Raw genomic sequence first — 16,294 nt, 5'->3', positions numbered from 1 at the left:
AAGGAAAATGTTCTTCTTATTGAATAAAAATTGATTCTTTTTTATTGTGGTTTCTGTTGTGTTGACAGTACATAAATCTGAAGAAAGGAAAAAGTTTCAGCCATGAGGTATGCCAATTTCTGATTTTGTTATCTGGAGTTTCTTTGGTTCTGTTTATGGTGTCCAATTCACTCCAAAAATTGTAACAAAGTGTATTTGTTTTTCTAAATTGTTTGTATAAATTTTGTAACTTTATTAATCTTAGGGTCTATTTTGCTGCTCATGGTTGAATGCATTTAATATGAAGTTCGGTGATGTGGGTATGACTGAGATTTAAAAAAAAAAAAAAAAAAAAAAAAAAAAAAAAAAAAAAAAAAAGATCTTTCTTTATGATTGAGCCTGGGATTTAAAATTTTCATTGATCTTTCTTAGAAAGTGGAACTTGTTAGTTTATTGCTGTTGTTATCTTCAGAATTTGAATGTGTGTTGTTAGCTTGTTTAAATTTATTTATTTATTTTTTTTCGTAGATTTTTAGGGTATGCTCCAGTTTATACCCAGATTAACACATTTTATTAGTTTTCTTGTATTCTAGGCACTAGCATTTTTTTTTTAAAAATTTCTGGCTATGTTGTATCAAAGTCAGTGCATTTACATTTTATAGTCATCTAATTCGAACAACTAGTATGCATTCATTTGCTCTTTTTACATTTTAGAAATGCAGGTGTCTCTATTGCTACTTTCCATTTTTATCCTTTCTAACGCGGCTGCTTTTTCCTCTTCTACAGTAAGCTTCAGAGTGATGCCTTGAGGGAAGCCATTACCAAAGTCCTCCTCCGCTACTCATCAGCATTTTTCTTTTCATTTTTCTCATCATGTCATTTCTACATGTCCTTTGTCTTTGTGCATTACTAGGTGTTACACGAGATACTATTGTTTGGTCAATTGGGGAAATCTTTCAAATGAGAATAATCCTAATTTCTACAATTATCCTAATTTTTATAATTGTGCAATCTTGTACGCTTATTTTCCATTTGCATAGATTATTGAGAGTAAGGAGAGAAGTGAAGATGAAGATAGTGGCAGTTCTTGTGATGCTATTCGTGTATCTGTTTTGGTATGCTTCATCAAAATTTTCTATACTTCCTATAATATTTATTTTTGGATTGCTAATAATTGTTAGATATTTGTTGCTGTGATATACAATATTTTGCTTATTTTCTCCATCCATCTCATTTTTTTTGGGGGGTCTATTTTTAGAACTTGGTGGACCTTGCTGGTTCAGAGCGTGCTGCGAAGATGGGTGCTGAAGGTGTTCGTTTGAAAGAAGGTTCTCACATTAATAAAAGCCTAATGACACTTGGAACTGTCATCAAGAAATTGAGTGAAGGTGCTGAGAGTCAAGGGTATGGAGGAGAGCCTTCAAGAACAGGACAAGATAAACACAAGTACGTCTCATAGCTTGTTTTCCAGACATCATAATTGTCTGGTTCATCTATAGCATTACATGATAATAGTGTTTATCCTTTAAAAAACATGTAATTTTTTTTTCTTTTCTCAAGTGGGGTGACATTGTGCTTAGTTTTTGTACCACCACATCGATTACTTTTGTATCATTCATTGATTGCCATTTCAGTTTAGGTTATATTTGTATAACTGAAATGTCTAGTAGTTTTCCTTCTTGTTCCTTCACTAGTATGTCAAAATATGACTCTAGTAGATAGTTGAGCAGTAATAGAAAAAATCTAGTGAGATGTTAGTGCTGGTTAGCAAACTGTTAGCTAGCATTTCAATTCAAAACAATAAAGTTCAACTACACTTCCATCTGCTTGTACTTGCTAGTATATGTACAGACATGATAAAGCGTTGATGCTACATCCTCCATACCCTAGAGTAGATAGCATTAGTAATGGTTGATGCCTTTGCAAGTTGTTACACCATTCAGTTTGTTTGCAAGTTGCATAGTCTATTTTGGCCCACCATTTGTCACTTACTGAAACTCGACATTAACTTTGATCAGGTATGGGATTACACTAATGCATCCTGGACAGCCTTTGCTACTGCTAAAGCAAAGTCACAATGCACACAACCTTCTTGTGGATTTTAGGAATGAAGGTTTGCTCACTTGCATGTTAAACTTCTGTTAGAACAAAGAAGCTTTCGTATTGTGCCATCCCTGTGTTCTGTTGTTTTACTGTCAGGATTTATATCAAATCTATGGTTCATTTCCATTGTTATAAGATTTTGTAAGTTGCTTTTAAATGTGTAATTTATTAATTTATCTTGTTCTTTCAGTGCAAAATGTGTTCTAAGACTTATGGAGACTACGTAATTAAATGTTATGAGAATCCAATAGCTCTCTCTCTCTCTCTCTCCTGATGTTTGTAAATTGGTTGAAGAGGTATTCATGATTTTAAGGCTTGGTATCTAGGCAGCATGCATTTACAAGGGTCCTTAAGGTTTGTTGATGTCTATTGTTTTTATGTTTCTGTTTGGTCAGAGCATTTTCATGTGGAAACTCCCATCTTCTGCACAAATATATTGCACCTACATGGTCTTAGCTATGTTTCTAACCATCTTTTGCCTGGCCATACCGTAACTCTCACTCCTGCATTCTTATTCCTGATTGAAGGCAGTGCGACATGGTAGAGCTCTTGTGTTAGTATCATTCAACAGTAATCTGCAGAAGTCGGACTACATTATGGTAACGACTGATCCTCTTCAAATCCTGGAAATATGTGCCTTTAAAAGCAGATATTCCTTTCTTTCATAGGATATTAGAGTGTTGAAATTGTACAAGAAAACTGCAGGAAAATGTTTACTTTTGCATGATTATGTCCTGAAAATAGCTTGCCTCTATAAACTGCAGTAATTCTAGAAATTATTCAAAACACTAGTCCAGTCATTTTTGCTTAAAAACCCTATTCTCTTTGTAGCATTTTTCTTCGCTCACCATACACATGTGCACACATGTATGCACCCATACATGCGTTTGACTTTTTTGATTGTTTGCAGACACCTGCATAGTGGTGCAAGATTAGCACCAAACACTAGATGTCTAGAACTAGGATATTGTTGAGGACAATACAGTTGAATGTGTAAGGAGAGGCTTCTGTTTGTGCTAGATGACACAAGCAGCAAACGATAGAGGTTTGGAATTCTTTAAGTGAATGCTGAAGCCAGATCTAATGGTTGATAGTTATTTGTTGCAATTATAAATTAAAACCTTATAAGAAATTTATTTTTGAATCACTCAGTTCTCTGTGTCTGAGATTGTTTTACTTTTACATGGATAATTTTAGTTTGGACTGCATGTGAGCTTATTTATGATTTTCTCTCTGTTCCAATGAGTTTATAATAATTCTAGATTATGTTTAAATAAGTCCTCAATTTATTATTTTTTTATTCTGCTTTCAGTGCAAGCCTTTTTTGGTATTTTTTATGTAGTCCTCTTTGCAATTTAAAATCACTGTTAAATTGTGAATTTCTTCAGAATGCAGTTGGTTCTCATTTATACCCTCAGAATCCAGTCCTCCGCCTTGGAAGTCAGCTCAACTTCAGTGTAGAAGGTTGGTGTATGATAAAATTTTACATTAATTTTTAGTTGGTCACAACTAAAACTCACAAATCCATTTCGGAAATCTAGATCTAAAAGACAACATTGAATTAATGTTTAAAAAGCCATACTAATTGTATATGCAGAAAATTACAAATTATATGAAGAAGTTGGAGAAGGTGTCAGCGCCACTGTTCACCGGGCTCTCAGCATTCCTTTGTGTTGACTGGGATTTGGGAATGTATCCTGCTCAAAATTGTCTTTTGTTGTACATGAACCTATTATGATTAATTGAATACGAATCCCTATTCTGCAGTGTAATGATGTGTAATATGCTTGACTATTCCATTGCATCTGCATGTGCAAGCAAATGACTTAACCTATTTTTTCTTTTTATTTTTTGATTGTGTTTGTTGTTTGATTTTGGTTCAGACACAATCATGTAATGTTTATTTAGTCAATATATTGAAGTAGCTGTAAAATTTTATTCATATTATTGTTATTTTTCAGTTTTATTACAGGTATGTTTTTTAGTTAAATATAACAGATTCAGAACAATTTTTTTAAAAAAAAAAGAGCTATAACGGCGTTTTTTCAAAACGCCACTACAGTGCCAACGGACATTTTTTAAAAATAAAAAAATCTATCACGGCGTTTTAAAAACGTCGCTAAATATTGGATGACGTCATTTTATCATTATTTATCGCATTTAGCGGGCGTTTTTAAAAACGCCGCCTATACTAATTTTACGACGTTTTTAAAGCGTCATAAACTTATAGCGACGGCCGCGTCCTCGACGTTTGGTGATAAGCGTCACTAAAGGAATTAGCGGCGTTTTTCATACATATAGCGGCGTTTTAAAAACGCCGCTAAAGGTCATTTTTCCAGCAGTGCTAGATTCAACTCTTATATGATAAAGTTCATAATTATAATAAATTTGACCTAGACATTACTTTTTTAAAAAAAATTTTCCGTGTCTAAATTTTTAATCCTTAACATTACTACTTTTATAAGTTTTTAAACTTTGTGATAGATAAATAATATGACCAAAATAAGAGATGATATAACTCCAATAAAATAAAAATAAAAATAAAAATTGTGGAGACATATTTTTTGAATGACGACACGTGGCTGGGGTGTCACCGGAGTGCCAGCCGAGGTGCCACGTGTCATGGTCATGATGCCGAGATGATCTCGGCTAAGCCGAGGTTATCTGCGATGATGTCAGAATCCGAGATAAAGCGGATAAGGCACAAGAGTCCTAGAATGGAAGAAGACTTCAGTTTGGGTAAAGATGAGACTCTTAGAGAGTTTATCCTAATTCTACTGACAGTCCAAGATTAGCAGTAATCTAAAGTCCATTGGAGCTAGGCTCCTATTGGAACTAGGATTATGTTGGCTATAAAAGAGAGGCACCCCCATGGGTCTAAGGTATGCTTTTTATGCTCAAGTTAGAAAGTTTAGCACTATTGATTATCTTTGAGAGATATTGAGTACTGACTTGATCGTCGGAGTATCCCTGGGTGGCGAACTACCACCGGAGTCTTCTCTTTCTGTTACAGGTTAGTCAGGTGCCATCAATTCTGCCGGTGCTCTCCAGCTGGATACTAAGATTGCAGTGTGGTCAGAAAATCACTCACCCAAAAATATGTTAGGGTAGTGTAACCCAAAAGCTTCTAAATCTATTATTAGGGGTCCCTTTCAATTTGTGATCATTTTAAAATTCCTAGAGATGCAATCGTTTCAAAATTGAACTTCTGGATTTCTTCTCTTTAGAAACACTTGAAAAGAGAAGTTCAATACATAAATGTAATTTTTAAGTACTTTTTAAAATACGATAACATTATAAATTCATAATTTATCCAAAAAAAAAAAAGAAGAAGAATTAAACAGTTAAATTTATTTTACTCGTGAACCTTACAAATACATTTGGGATAAATTATGAATCGATAAGAGTGGGTCATAGCATTTTTGTTTAAAATATTTTCTTGACCATGTGGTAATTTTATTGTTGAAATTCTTGCTCAATTACTTGGGTTTACCTAGGCTATAAGTACTGAAGGCAGAGCAAAGACAAAACTTTTATTATTGGAAGGAAAGAAAGAATTTAATTGGGTCACAAATGAATAGGTCCTCGAATTGTATGACTTCAAATGTTTTTGGTTGTTGAAGGAGAGCTCGTCATTTTCACATTCTCAGGTTGTTTAGAATAATCTATATAAATGTACTTTTTAATTAAAAAAAATAAAAATATAAAAAGTGTATTATTTTAGTTCACCACAAACAAGCTTTATGATTATAAAATCACATTATAAATCCTACACAACTCTGGCTATGTAAATAAATTTTGTTACACACACGGAATCATGCAATCATTCTAGTATTCTAGCTTTACCAAATTTGTCATCAGTCAACTACATATAAGTTGACATTTTAATATTACGCATGTACTCATCTTAGCACATGCCAAAATGTATGTTTCTTTATTTGTCATCAGTCAACTACATATAAGTTGAATTTTAATGTTAAGTATGTACTTATCTTAGCACATGCCAAATTGTAATTTTTTTTTTACGAGGAATATAAAATAAAAATATCAATTTTAAGGTAATGACAAAATCATGATTGTTAGATGAAAATAATTTAATTAGTTATGTAAGTTGACATTTTAATGTTAAGTATACACTCATTTTAGCACATGCCGAAATGTATGTTTTTATTTGTCATCAGTCAACTACATGTAGGTTAACATTTTAATGTTAAGTATGTACTCATCTTAGCGCATGCCAAAATGGTTTTTTTTTTTTTTCTTTTTCTGCGAGGAATATAAAATAAAAATATCAATTTTAAGGTAATGACCAAATCATGATTGTTAGATGAAAATAATTTTCTTATTTAGGTCTCTTTTGAAAAAGAAAAAAAGAAGTTAATTTATTGGCTTATTCACTTATTTGAGTCACATCACCTCTCAACTTTTTAAACGTTTTTTCGTAATAAGTTAAAAAGTCAATTTATAAGTTATTTCTTAAAATAATCCTTAAAGCAAATTAAAAGAAAAACCTACATGAAACTATTAGCGGGGATCTTTCACCGTTCTCACCTTTAGTTTTCGATTAATTACATTGTTATCTTTTTAATTTTAGAAAAAAAATTTACTTACACTACAAGAAAAGTGAGTTTAAAATACGGAACTTTTTGCTACAACACGGCTTGCCGTTGCGAAAAATGTGACTTTTTGCGACAGCACAACTTGCCGTCGCAAAAAATATTGTATTTGTGACGATAGAAATTGCTGTCGCAAAAAAAAAATAGAGTATTTTTGCGACGACACCAGCTGCAGTCGCAAAAAAAAAGGAGAGTTTTTTACGATGCTGTCTTACTCTTTTTATATAACATTTCTCTTTTCACCAATTTTTTCATCTTCTTGTCTCTCTGTCTCTATTTCTGTCTCTCTTCTCTTTCTCTCTCTCACTCATCACTCTTCTCTGTCTATCTGTCTGTTTGTCTCTCTTTTTCTCTCTGTGTCTCTGTCGCTGTCTCTCTTCTCTTTCTCTCTCTCACTCATCACTCATCACTCATCTCTGTCTATCTGTCTCTCTTTCTCTCTGTGTCTCTCGCCTATCTCTCTTCTCTCTATCTCTTTTCTCTCTCTGTCTCTCTTCTCTTTATCTATCTCACTCTTTCGCTCATCTCTCTTTATCTCTCTCTCGTTTATCTCTTTTCGCTCTTTTTTTTTTCTCTCTCTCTCTCTGTCTATCTCTCACTTATCTTTTGTTTGTCTTTTTTTTTGTCTCTCTCTCTATCTCTCTCGTTCATCTATCTTCTCTCTCTGTCTCTGTTTTTTCTATGTCTCTCACTCGTTAATCTCTTTTCGCTTTCTTTCTATCTCTTTTTATTTATCTCTTGCTCATCTTTTGTTTCTCTCTCTATCTCTTTCTCTCTTTGTCTCTCTCTATCTCTTTCTCTCTCTGTCTCTCTCTCTCTGTCACTTGTCACTCTTCTCTCTCTCTGTCTGCCTGTCTGTTTGTCTGTCTGTCTATCTCTCTCCCCCACTGTGTTCGCCTTGCTCACTCTCCCCCTCATCTCTTCTTTATTTATTGAGCTTCCTTTCGATTTATCGATCCACTACAAGAAAATGTACTTTTAGTGACCACTTTGTCTTTTTCTCGCTCATCACTCTGTCTCTTTCTCTATCTCTCTATCTCTCTTCTCTATCTGTCTCTCACTCATCTCTCTCTCTCACCACCCATCTCCTCTACCATATTTACCACTACTGCAAATGCCATTCCACTACCACCACTACTACTGTTGTTGCCACTCAACCTCTACGACTACCATTACTACCACCATCGCCACCACTCCACTACCACCACTACGACTACCATTACCTTTCTTCCACCACCGCTACTCTATCTTCTCTACCACTACCACAACTTCACACTAATCTCCTTTGCCACCACCACCACTATCACCTCTTATCCACTACCTTCACCACTACTGCTGCTTCTTATCCTGTACCACGAAAAAATTAGTTCCTGATTTTTAGTAACAAAAAAAATGGGTCACAGAAAAATATTTTTCATTGACTACAAAAAAATAACTTTATTTTTATAGAAAATATTTTTCATTAAAATATTATCCTTACTTCTACCAAATAGAAAAAAATAATAATAATTTTTTATTCATTAAAATAAAAATGAAACAAATAAATTCTCAACCTTAATAATGAAAAGAAAATGAAAAATCGAAAAAAAAAAAAATCATTAACTATTAAAAAAAATTATTTTAACAAAAAATAAATTTGTTTGGCAACAGCAACTTCTGTCACAAAAAATAATAATAATAATAATAATAATAATTTTATTATTTAAATATTTATTTGTGATGAAAACTAAATTATTTTATTATTTTTTTTTTCCCATCCTGCTCGGTTCCCTCTCTTTTTTTCCATTCCCACCCCCCTCCCAACCCAAAACCCAAAAATCCCCAATCTCTTATAACCAAAATCCCTAATTTCTACCATATATATATATATATATATATATATATCTCTCTCTCTCTCTCTCGCGACTGTGAGCATGGCAGACGACGGCGTCGAGCCACGGGGACCAGTGAATGAAGGAAGCCAGACATAGACGACCATTGTCGGAGTCCTTCGCTTCTCTATCGATAGCCATTACCAGCAAACGAAGTTCTTCGGAGTCCTTAGCTTCTCTCTTCGGCCGTGACTAGCAAACTAAGCAAATAGAGCTCTCACCTTTGATCGGAGCTCTTGCACCTTTCCTTTCCACCACCCAATTTCAGGTACATGTCCAGATATTAGGGTTTTGAGTTTTGATTTAGTGCTTTTCAATTTCAATATTAGAGTTTATGGTTTTTCAATTTCAAAAATTGAGGATTTTCAAATTCTGGGTGTTGAAGAAGTTTTTTGACTATATACAACTTCCAAATTTTGATGTTGCTGCCGATGCTACAGAAACCTTTATGGTAGTGTTTTCTGCTAGTCATTGCTCTCCATCTGGGCTTTGTTGTTGCTTCTGAGCTTGAGGTTGTGTTAATGATCAACTAATTATATTGATATAGGTGGTTTTATATGTATGTACTGTATACACATATATAATTTAGTAATATTGATATTTATTTCATTCTAAATCCTGTATGTATTTTTATGTGTTTATAGTTTATAGATGCATATATAAAATTATATAATATGCTAAATAAAGTGAATCTTATGATTCATGATTCACTATTCTCTCATATGCATATTTGTGAATGGAGGTTACCTTATACATGTTTCTTTTCTTTATATTTTAATGTTTTGATGAATTGGTTTGTAGAGGATCCAATGAAGAGACCTAAGGCCCCATTTGTTTGGGGTTATAGGGAGGGGATTGGGATTACTAATTCCTTGGTATTACTAATGGAGTGTTTGTTTTGAGAGATGAGAAGGAGACTATTAGTCCCTTGGTATTAATAGTCCCCTTGGAAGGGGATTGGTAAGGAGGAGGTAGAGATGGTATTAGAAAAATAGCGAAGGGATTAGAATTTTATTTATTTTTTATATATTGGGAATTTTTTTATAAATATAATGTTTAATTTTTTATATTTTTTTATTTGTTTTATTATTTTATATAAAAATAATTTAACAATTCCTCACTATTAATCCCCTCACTAACAATCCCCTCACTATGAATCCCCTCCATTCTATCTTTGAAAACAAACGGGGCCTAAGAGTATTGTTGATGTTGGATGTGGAATTGGAGGCAGTTCTAGATATCTAGCTAGGAAATGGGAAGCCCAATGTGGAATTGGTTTGCAGAGGATCCAATGAAGAGACCTAAAATAATATTTATAAATTTCCTAAATTGAGAGGAATGAAATAAGATAGTTAATCAGGTTAAGTATATAAAAGTGAGGATTTGAAGGTGTTAGTCAAGGATGAGGACGTTAAGGAAAGGTGAAAAAATTATTTTTAGAGAAGTTCAACCACTTGTAGGCTTGTCTGATCCAATGGGAGATGCAAAAGATTTGAGGTTTGTTGAGGGATGTCAAATGGTTCCAAGGCAACCAAGTAAAAAACTATCCCTTGATGTGGAAGATTTGGACATTCCATGGAGTGACCTCGTTCTGAAAGAGAGAATTGGATCAGGTATTGTTTTCCTCCAGGTTGGAAAAACATTAGAATGCTAACAATATAGCTGTTTTGTAGCTTAAGGAGGTCATGTACCTTTCTCAATATTGCAAAGTAGCTTTTTCTTTTTATCTTGTAGGGAGTTATACTGAAACCAAGTGACTTGATGCATTTCCAAGTTCTTTTGGTATTGTCCATCGTGCTAATTGGCATGGCTCGGTAAGTAATTCGTCTATGTATTTGATTACTAGCTGAAACTTGTTATGCTCTAATATTAATGAATGGGAGTATGTTACCGTGGTACAAGTTAATGTGATTATTGTGGTAGTATAGCAATCTGTATTTTCCAGTGCTAATGTGCAGTATCTATTTGAGCTTTTGGGTTTAGGTATCATGAGAACCTGTACATTATTGTTGATGACGTCGTCGAAAAAATAAGGTGGTAATGATGAAGGGGAGCTGATTATATGTGCATGGTCATGTTATTCCCTTAGATTGAATTTCCATGTGGTTTTGTAGGAGAGTCTTAATTGTTCTTGTAATTTCTGTTAAGCCTTGTGTGAGATGAGTCAATTCGAGGATTTGATGAGTCTATTGTTCAATTGGTTAGTGTTCTATTTCATGATACTCAAGAATAGAATTAATTGTGGAAACTGATGGAAATTTAAGGAGTATTGTAAATGCGTTGAGATCCATGGAGACATGGTTGAAACTTGCATAGTATTCTCAGATTATGATTAAGCAACTCAACTGTGCTCTTAGCCTATTGTGTTTTCTAAATTGACCCTTTGGTTGTTGGAAAATTGTAGTGGTAGTGAGTGATATACTTTCTTGCTTCTATTCCAAGCATGGAGTCTTTTAGAAGTCATAAAGTTTGACAAATATGAATAGTCTTTTTGTGGTCACAACTTTGTATGCTGTGAAGGAAAGAATGACATAATCTGCAAATGACATTAAGTTGTGGCTTATGATTATAGAATTTTAGAGTAGTTGATGTGAAAATTTCCCTCTTGCATATAGTTTCTAATTTTTTTGGGGGATGAGAATCGTTAGAGATTATGTTAAAGCAGAAGACTAATTGAAGAGAGAAAAGGAAGAGATCCTATGGAATAACTCATGAAGTCTAGTCTCAATGAATTGTGAAGCGACTGAAAACTAACTTCACAAAATCAGGGTAGTGAGATTCAGATGTCCTCCAGTTTTGATTCTCTTCTTTTGTTAAGGACTCTCCCTCTTGGCCAATCTTGGTAACTGTTTGATGGAGCACTCAAATGTGGTTGCTAGATCAGTAGCTTATAGAGGATATTTTGCATTCTCCACGGGCCCCCTTTTTTTTTTTTTTTGGATCCATATGATGACATTTGAACTTTGTTCTTTCATTATAAATATTTAGTAACAAATCATTGGCTTCTAAGATGTGTTAAAGATCCCAATTCTTTTCTCTTTAGTTTCCGAAAACAAAAAAAAATTGGAAAGATAACTGATATTGTTCCTTTATGATGTATTTCAAATTCCATTCATTCGTCATTTGCCCAGAATGTATGAGGGTGAATCTCATTAGTTTTCCAAAACCAAAATCTTTGGAAAAGATAACTAATATTGTTCACTTGTGATTTATTTCAAATTCTACTCATTCACAATTTCCCAAAAATGTATGAGGGCATAACCGGCATATTTGCACTTCCTTAGGTTTGTTCCAAGAGGAAAGCATAATTCAAAAATGAGATTTGATTGTTGAGGTCATTTTGTTTGCTATGTTGTGACTTTTGTGATTCAGGTGATTTGTTTGTTTATTTTCAGGTGATTCATTTTTCTCAATCCTTTTTCAAATTTGATACAGGGTCAATTTCAGATGATTACTTGGAATATATGTTGTTACAGTTCCCTACCAATGTTATTGGATGGATCTGTCGTACTTTGTATATTAACCTCTGTTTGATGAATAAAGGGTTGTAGTTATAACAATTGAAAGAACTATGTTTTTAAGAAGTCCGTTTTGAGTAGTGTATAAAAATTTGGTTCTTCCAAAAGAGCATATGTAGCTTGCTTAACCACAAATTAACATAGTTATGGAACTCCATGAATAAAATACCTGTTGTATATAGGTCTAGAGGTTTACATTTTGTTGTGTAGCATATAGTTCAATCTAGGATATATCTACACCTTTATGTGTACAAACATAATATATACATATATGTCAATTAATTGAAGGATGATGAACTTTTGTATAGATACTAGAAGGCTGACATTTCTTTGAAGGTGTCATAACTTATTTCCATTGCTTAATTTTCTCAGAAATGCATATGTTCTCATTGTTGATTGAAATGTTTAATTATTCATGTGAGAGTTGATGACTAACAAAAAAAATGTTGTATTTGATGTTGTTGGGAGCTAGAGCCAGATTTCAGATATAATTTTTATATTTTTTTTTGTATTTGATGCTATAGTAGTTAAATTTTTATTTTTATATTTGATTGAGATGCTTAATTATCCATGTGGGATTTGATGACTAACAAAAAAAATGTTGTATTTGATGCTATAGTAGTTAAATTTTTATGTTTTTTTGTAATTAACATTAACACATAATTATATTGTCATTAATTATTTTTATTTTTATTTTTCAGATATTTCCTATATAGGAGTGGGCTTCTCGTGGAATGCATGCTTGTGGAGAATGTGGTTAACTTTTGTTTTTGTTATCTATGAAGAATGATGAGAAAAACATTTAATTGTGGTTTATGTTATTTTGAATTATGAACAAAATAATGTATTTAAACATTATATATGTATTATGGAACATTATGTAGTGGGATAATTTTGTTGATGTGTAATTATGAATGGAAGAATATTTTATTATGGAGAAATTGGTATTTTTATACAGGAATTTTTATATTATTATGCAATTATTATGGAGAAATTTTAATATTTTTAATAATTTTATCTCAGGATGTTTTTTTCTTTTTTATGACAGCACTACACCGTCACAAAAAAAAAAAAAAAAATTAATATTTTTATTGATTTTGTTACAGGTTTTACTTTTTGCGACGATACTAAACTGTCGCAAAAAATAGAAATTTTATTATTTAAAATAGAAATTTTATTATTTTCTTAATACTTTTTGCAACGGCAGTACACTGTTGCAAAAATAGAAATTTTCATATTTTTAATACTTTTTGTGACGGCACCACATCGTCGCAAAAACAGTGTTCTTGTCGTTGCAAAAAAAAAGACTATTAGCGACGGCATTTTTTGCCGTCTCAAATAACATTTTTAGCGACGGTAAAATAGTGTCGTCGCAAAAAGTCAAGAAATTTCAAACATTATTAGCAATTGTAAAATGCCGTCGCAAAAGGCAGAAATGCCGTCGCAAAACATGCCGTCGCAAAAACTCTTTTGCAATGCCCTCAGTTGCGACCCCTCTCTTGCCGTCGCAAAAAATCATTTGCCGTCGCAAAAAGTTTTTGCGACGGCATTAGAAGTATTAGCGACGGCATTTTGCCGTCGCAAAAAGCTAAAATTTTAGTAGTGATTAAGGTCAAAATTTTAATTTTATCATTTTTAACATCATTTTCATTTTTGTTTAAATATAGTTATTTTTCATTATCAGTTACTATTTTAGATGAAAAAATAATACATTTAACTCACATTTCATTTTACCGATTCTCCCTCAAGAAAGAAAATCGAAGATAGTGTCTATAATTTCACTCAATTTCCACATGGGGCCAATTCACAACAGGAAGTTTAATGGGTGCAAAGGTGTTCTTCTAACGAACGACAATTTGGCAACACTTTTATTTATTTATTTTTTTTAAATGTAGTTATTTGACACCACTTTCAAATTTTTCGGGCACAAAGTTTGACCATTGTCAAAATTTGATAGGCCATTGACGACCTACAATTTTGATCTTTTTACGTCACATTAACTTTGACAATTCTTTTAAGGAAAAATTACATCTCAATATATGTATATATTTTTTAAAATCACATCAATAGCAAAGTTTATTAATATTAATAATTAAATTTATAAATTGTTTTACTAATAATCCGCAAATATTTTGTAAAAAATTTACTGATATGTAATTCTCTCTTCTTTTTACTGTTGTACTAGATGCCTCCAAAAGTATAGTGAATATCCATTTGTGACAATGTTGGAATTAATATTGAATAACTTTCATAGCCACCAACTTGACTTGGTTTTAGGAAAAATTATTGAAAAAGATTATGATACACATCTCTTAAAGGGTGTTTACTATATGTACCTTATAATTAAAAAAAAATTATATAATTTCATACTTTTTGGATCATAACTAAAATAATAATAAAAACAAAAAGTCATAACCAAACACTGCATGAGACATAACAAAATATATCAAAAAAATATCATAAATAAAAAAGAAAATGACATAACTAAAGGTGTATATGGTAAGGGATGTGCATTATAGAATTCTCGAAAATTATTTAACGCTCCTAAAGTAAATACATTTAGATGGTATTTAGTTCATTTGAAGGAAGTGGAATAGAATGATCATACCATAAAAATAATGATGACATGTATTACAAATAGAGCGATCATTTACTATTTTGAGAGAATGATTATTATATCTCATTCCAACTCATTCCAATATATCTAATAGAATATTAATGTTTTAATTTGATTTTATTAATTAAAATAATAAAATTCATTGTGTTCAAATTAATTTTTATTAGATATTTTATCTAGTGATAACATGGAACGATGGAACGACTCATTCCGTCAATTACCAAAATGAATTTTTATTAGGCAAATTGACTTTCATGAACTAATGTGAAAGCCATTTCATTTTATTTCTTTCAACAACCATATTAAATATTTTTTTGTTGCCCTCACTTACTATCTAACAAACATTTTGGCTGGCAAAGTGGGAACGAGATTTGAGAAGGATAATTACAACAGGAGCTTGGGTTTGCCTGGTATAAAAACATGAACATTATCTATGTCACTTGGTCATAGTCAATTACTTGGGTTTACAACAATTACTTAGATTTACTAGGTAGGTACTAGGGATTTGGAAAGTCTGGGTAATGTCAAAATTGTGACTGTTGAAAGAAGGATAATTACAAAGGGTTTACTTTTTACTTTGTCCATTCATATCTGGTCAATTTTTTTTTGAAGGGTTTTTTTTTATTTTTTTATTATCACTTTCATTCTTTACGTTTTAACTTTTTCTCAACTTATTCTAAAAATTAAGGTAGGTCTGAAATTAAACAAAAAATTACATATTGATAATTACATAGTATAAAAATATTTATTATATAAAACTTATATATTTGATACAAATTTAAATTCTAGTATAATAATATATTTTTTAGAGAAAATATCATTTTGTTCCCAAACTTTCATGTATTTTTTAATTTGAACCCTAAACTTGGATTAATATCAAATTTACACCCAATTTTTTGAAATTTTGATCAATTTGACCCCTCCTAATGTGCTGACGTAGTACCAAAGTTCATTTGGAATTTCATTTTACCCTTCAAACTATACCTCAAAAATCAATTTGTCCTCCAAACATTAAAAAAAAAAATTAATTTTAAATATTTAATAAGTAATTTTTTATCTCAATAATGAAAAAAATTAAATTTTAAATAACATATAGTTTGCAAAAAAATAATAAAAATCATCATCTAGAATTATCTTGAGACTATGAAGCATGAGTATGTTAACAAACATGTTGTATCCGTATTGCGTACTTACCGAATTTTGAAAAAAAAATTTACACTCAATTTTAAAATTACTATTAGCGAATCAATTCTATTGAAATTAATTTGGGTAATAAATTAATTACAATTGTGCGCACACACACAGAGTAATTAAGAAATTTTCAACTAAATAAGTTTGGATCGATTCAAAATAATTTGAGTCCTATGAAGCACAGGTACGGGTATGAGTATTGGTATTGATATGATAAGGGTACGTTGACACGGTAAAATCCCCAAAAAAATAAGGTATGGATGCGTCTTAATACATTTGTAAAAAAACATTTATTTTTAATTTGGAATAAAACAAGAAATTGATTAAATAGTTTAATTTTTTAAATCCAATATACAATTGACATTTAATGTCAAAAGTACAGGTATGAGATAAACTAAC

General features: G+C 31.7%; 1 protein-coding gene and 1 long non-coding RNA gene across 5 annotated transcripts; both read left to right on the top strand.

Moving 5' to 3' along the window:
• The first annotated feature begins 971 nt into the window (after window positions 1-971).
• LOC114278721 (nuclear pore complex protein GP210-like) lies at window positions 972-4,024 on the top strand. Of its 4 annotated transcripts, XM_082891288.1 has the most exons (6): window positions 972-1,094; window positions 1,238-1,425; window positions 1,998-2,092; window positions 2,610-2,681; window positions 3,471-3,546; window positions 3,680-4,024. In XM_082891288.1, exons 3-6 carry the CDS (start codon window positions 2,057-2,059, stop codon window positions 3,757-3,759), a joined length of 264 nt encoding a protein of 87 aa, XP_082747414.1. In that variant the 5' UTR covers window positions 972-1,094; window positions 1,238-1,425; window positions 1,998-2,056; the 3' UTR covers window positions 3,760-4,024. The 4 variants fall into 4 exon arrangements, 2 of the variants coding, with proteins under 2 accessions (XP_082747414.1, XP_082747415.1); XR_014341957.1 differs by lacking the exon at window positions 1,998-2,092; XR_014341956.1 differs by lacking the exons at window positions 1,998-2,092; window positions 2,610-2,681.
• Window positions 4,025-8,590: 4,566 nt separating this feature from the next.
• LOC114259990 (uncharacterized) lies at window positions 8,591-13,020 on the top strand. The gene is made up of 2 exons (XR_003628486.2): window positions 8,591-8,837; window positions 12,789-13,020. It is a non-coding gene; the product is annotated as an uncharacterized LOC114259990 (long non-coding RNA).
• The last annotated feature ends 3,274 nt before the right edge of the window (window positions 13,021-16,294 follow it).

The sequence above is a fragment of the Camellia sinensis genome, chromosome 10 (genome assembly GCF_055761805.1).
Source record: "Camellia sinensis isolate YWXY chromosome 10, ASM5576180v1, whole genome shotgun sequence".
Taxonomy (NCBI): Eukaryota; Viridiplantae; Streptophyta; class Magnoliopsida; order Ericales; family Theaceae; genus Camellia; species Camellia sinensis.
Note: the sequence above shows the minus strand (reverse complement) of the source record. Positions and strands in the feature narration are given on the sequence as shown.

What these genes read in the sequence shown, in the direction of transcription:
- LOC114278721 (XM_082891288.1), top strand. Translation starts at nt 2,057, where the DNA reads ATGCACACAACCTTCTTGTGGATTTTAGGAATGAAG. An exon ending in TGTGGATTTTAGGAATGAAG is followed by an intron (nt 2,093 to 2,609) that starts GTTTGCTCACTT and finishes TCCTGATTGAAG; the next exon opens with GCAGTGCGACATGGTAGAGC. An exon ending in AGAAGTCGGACTACATTATG is followed by an intron (nt 2,682 to 3,470) that starts GTAACGACTGAT and finishes GAATTTCTTCAG; the next exon opens with AATGCAGTTGGTTCTCATTT.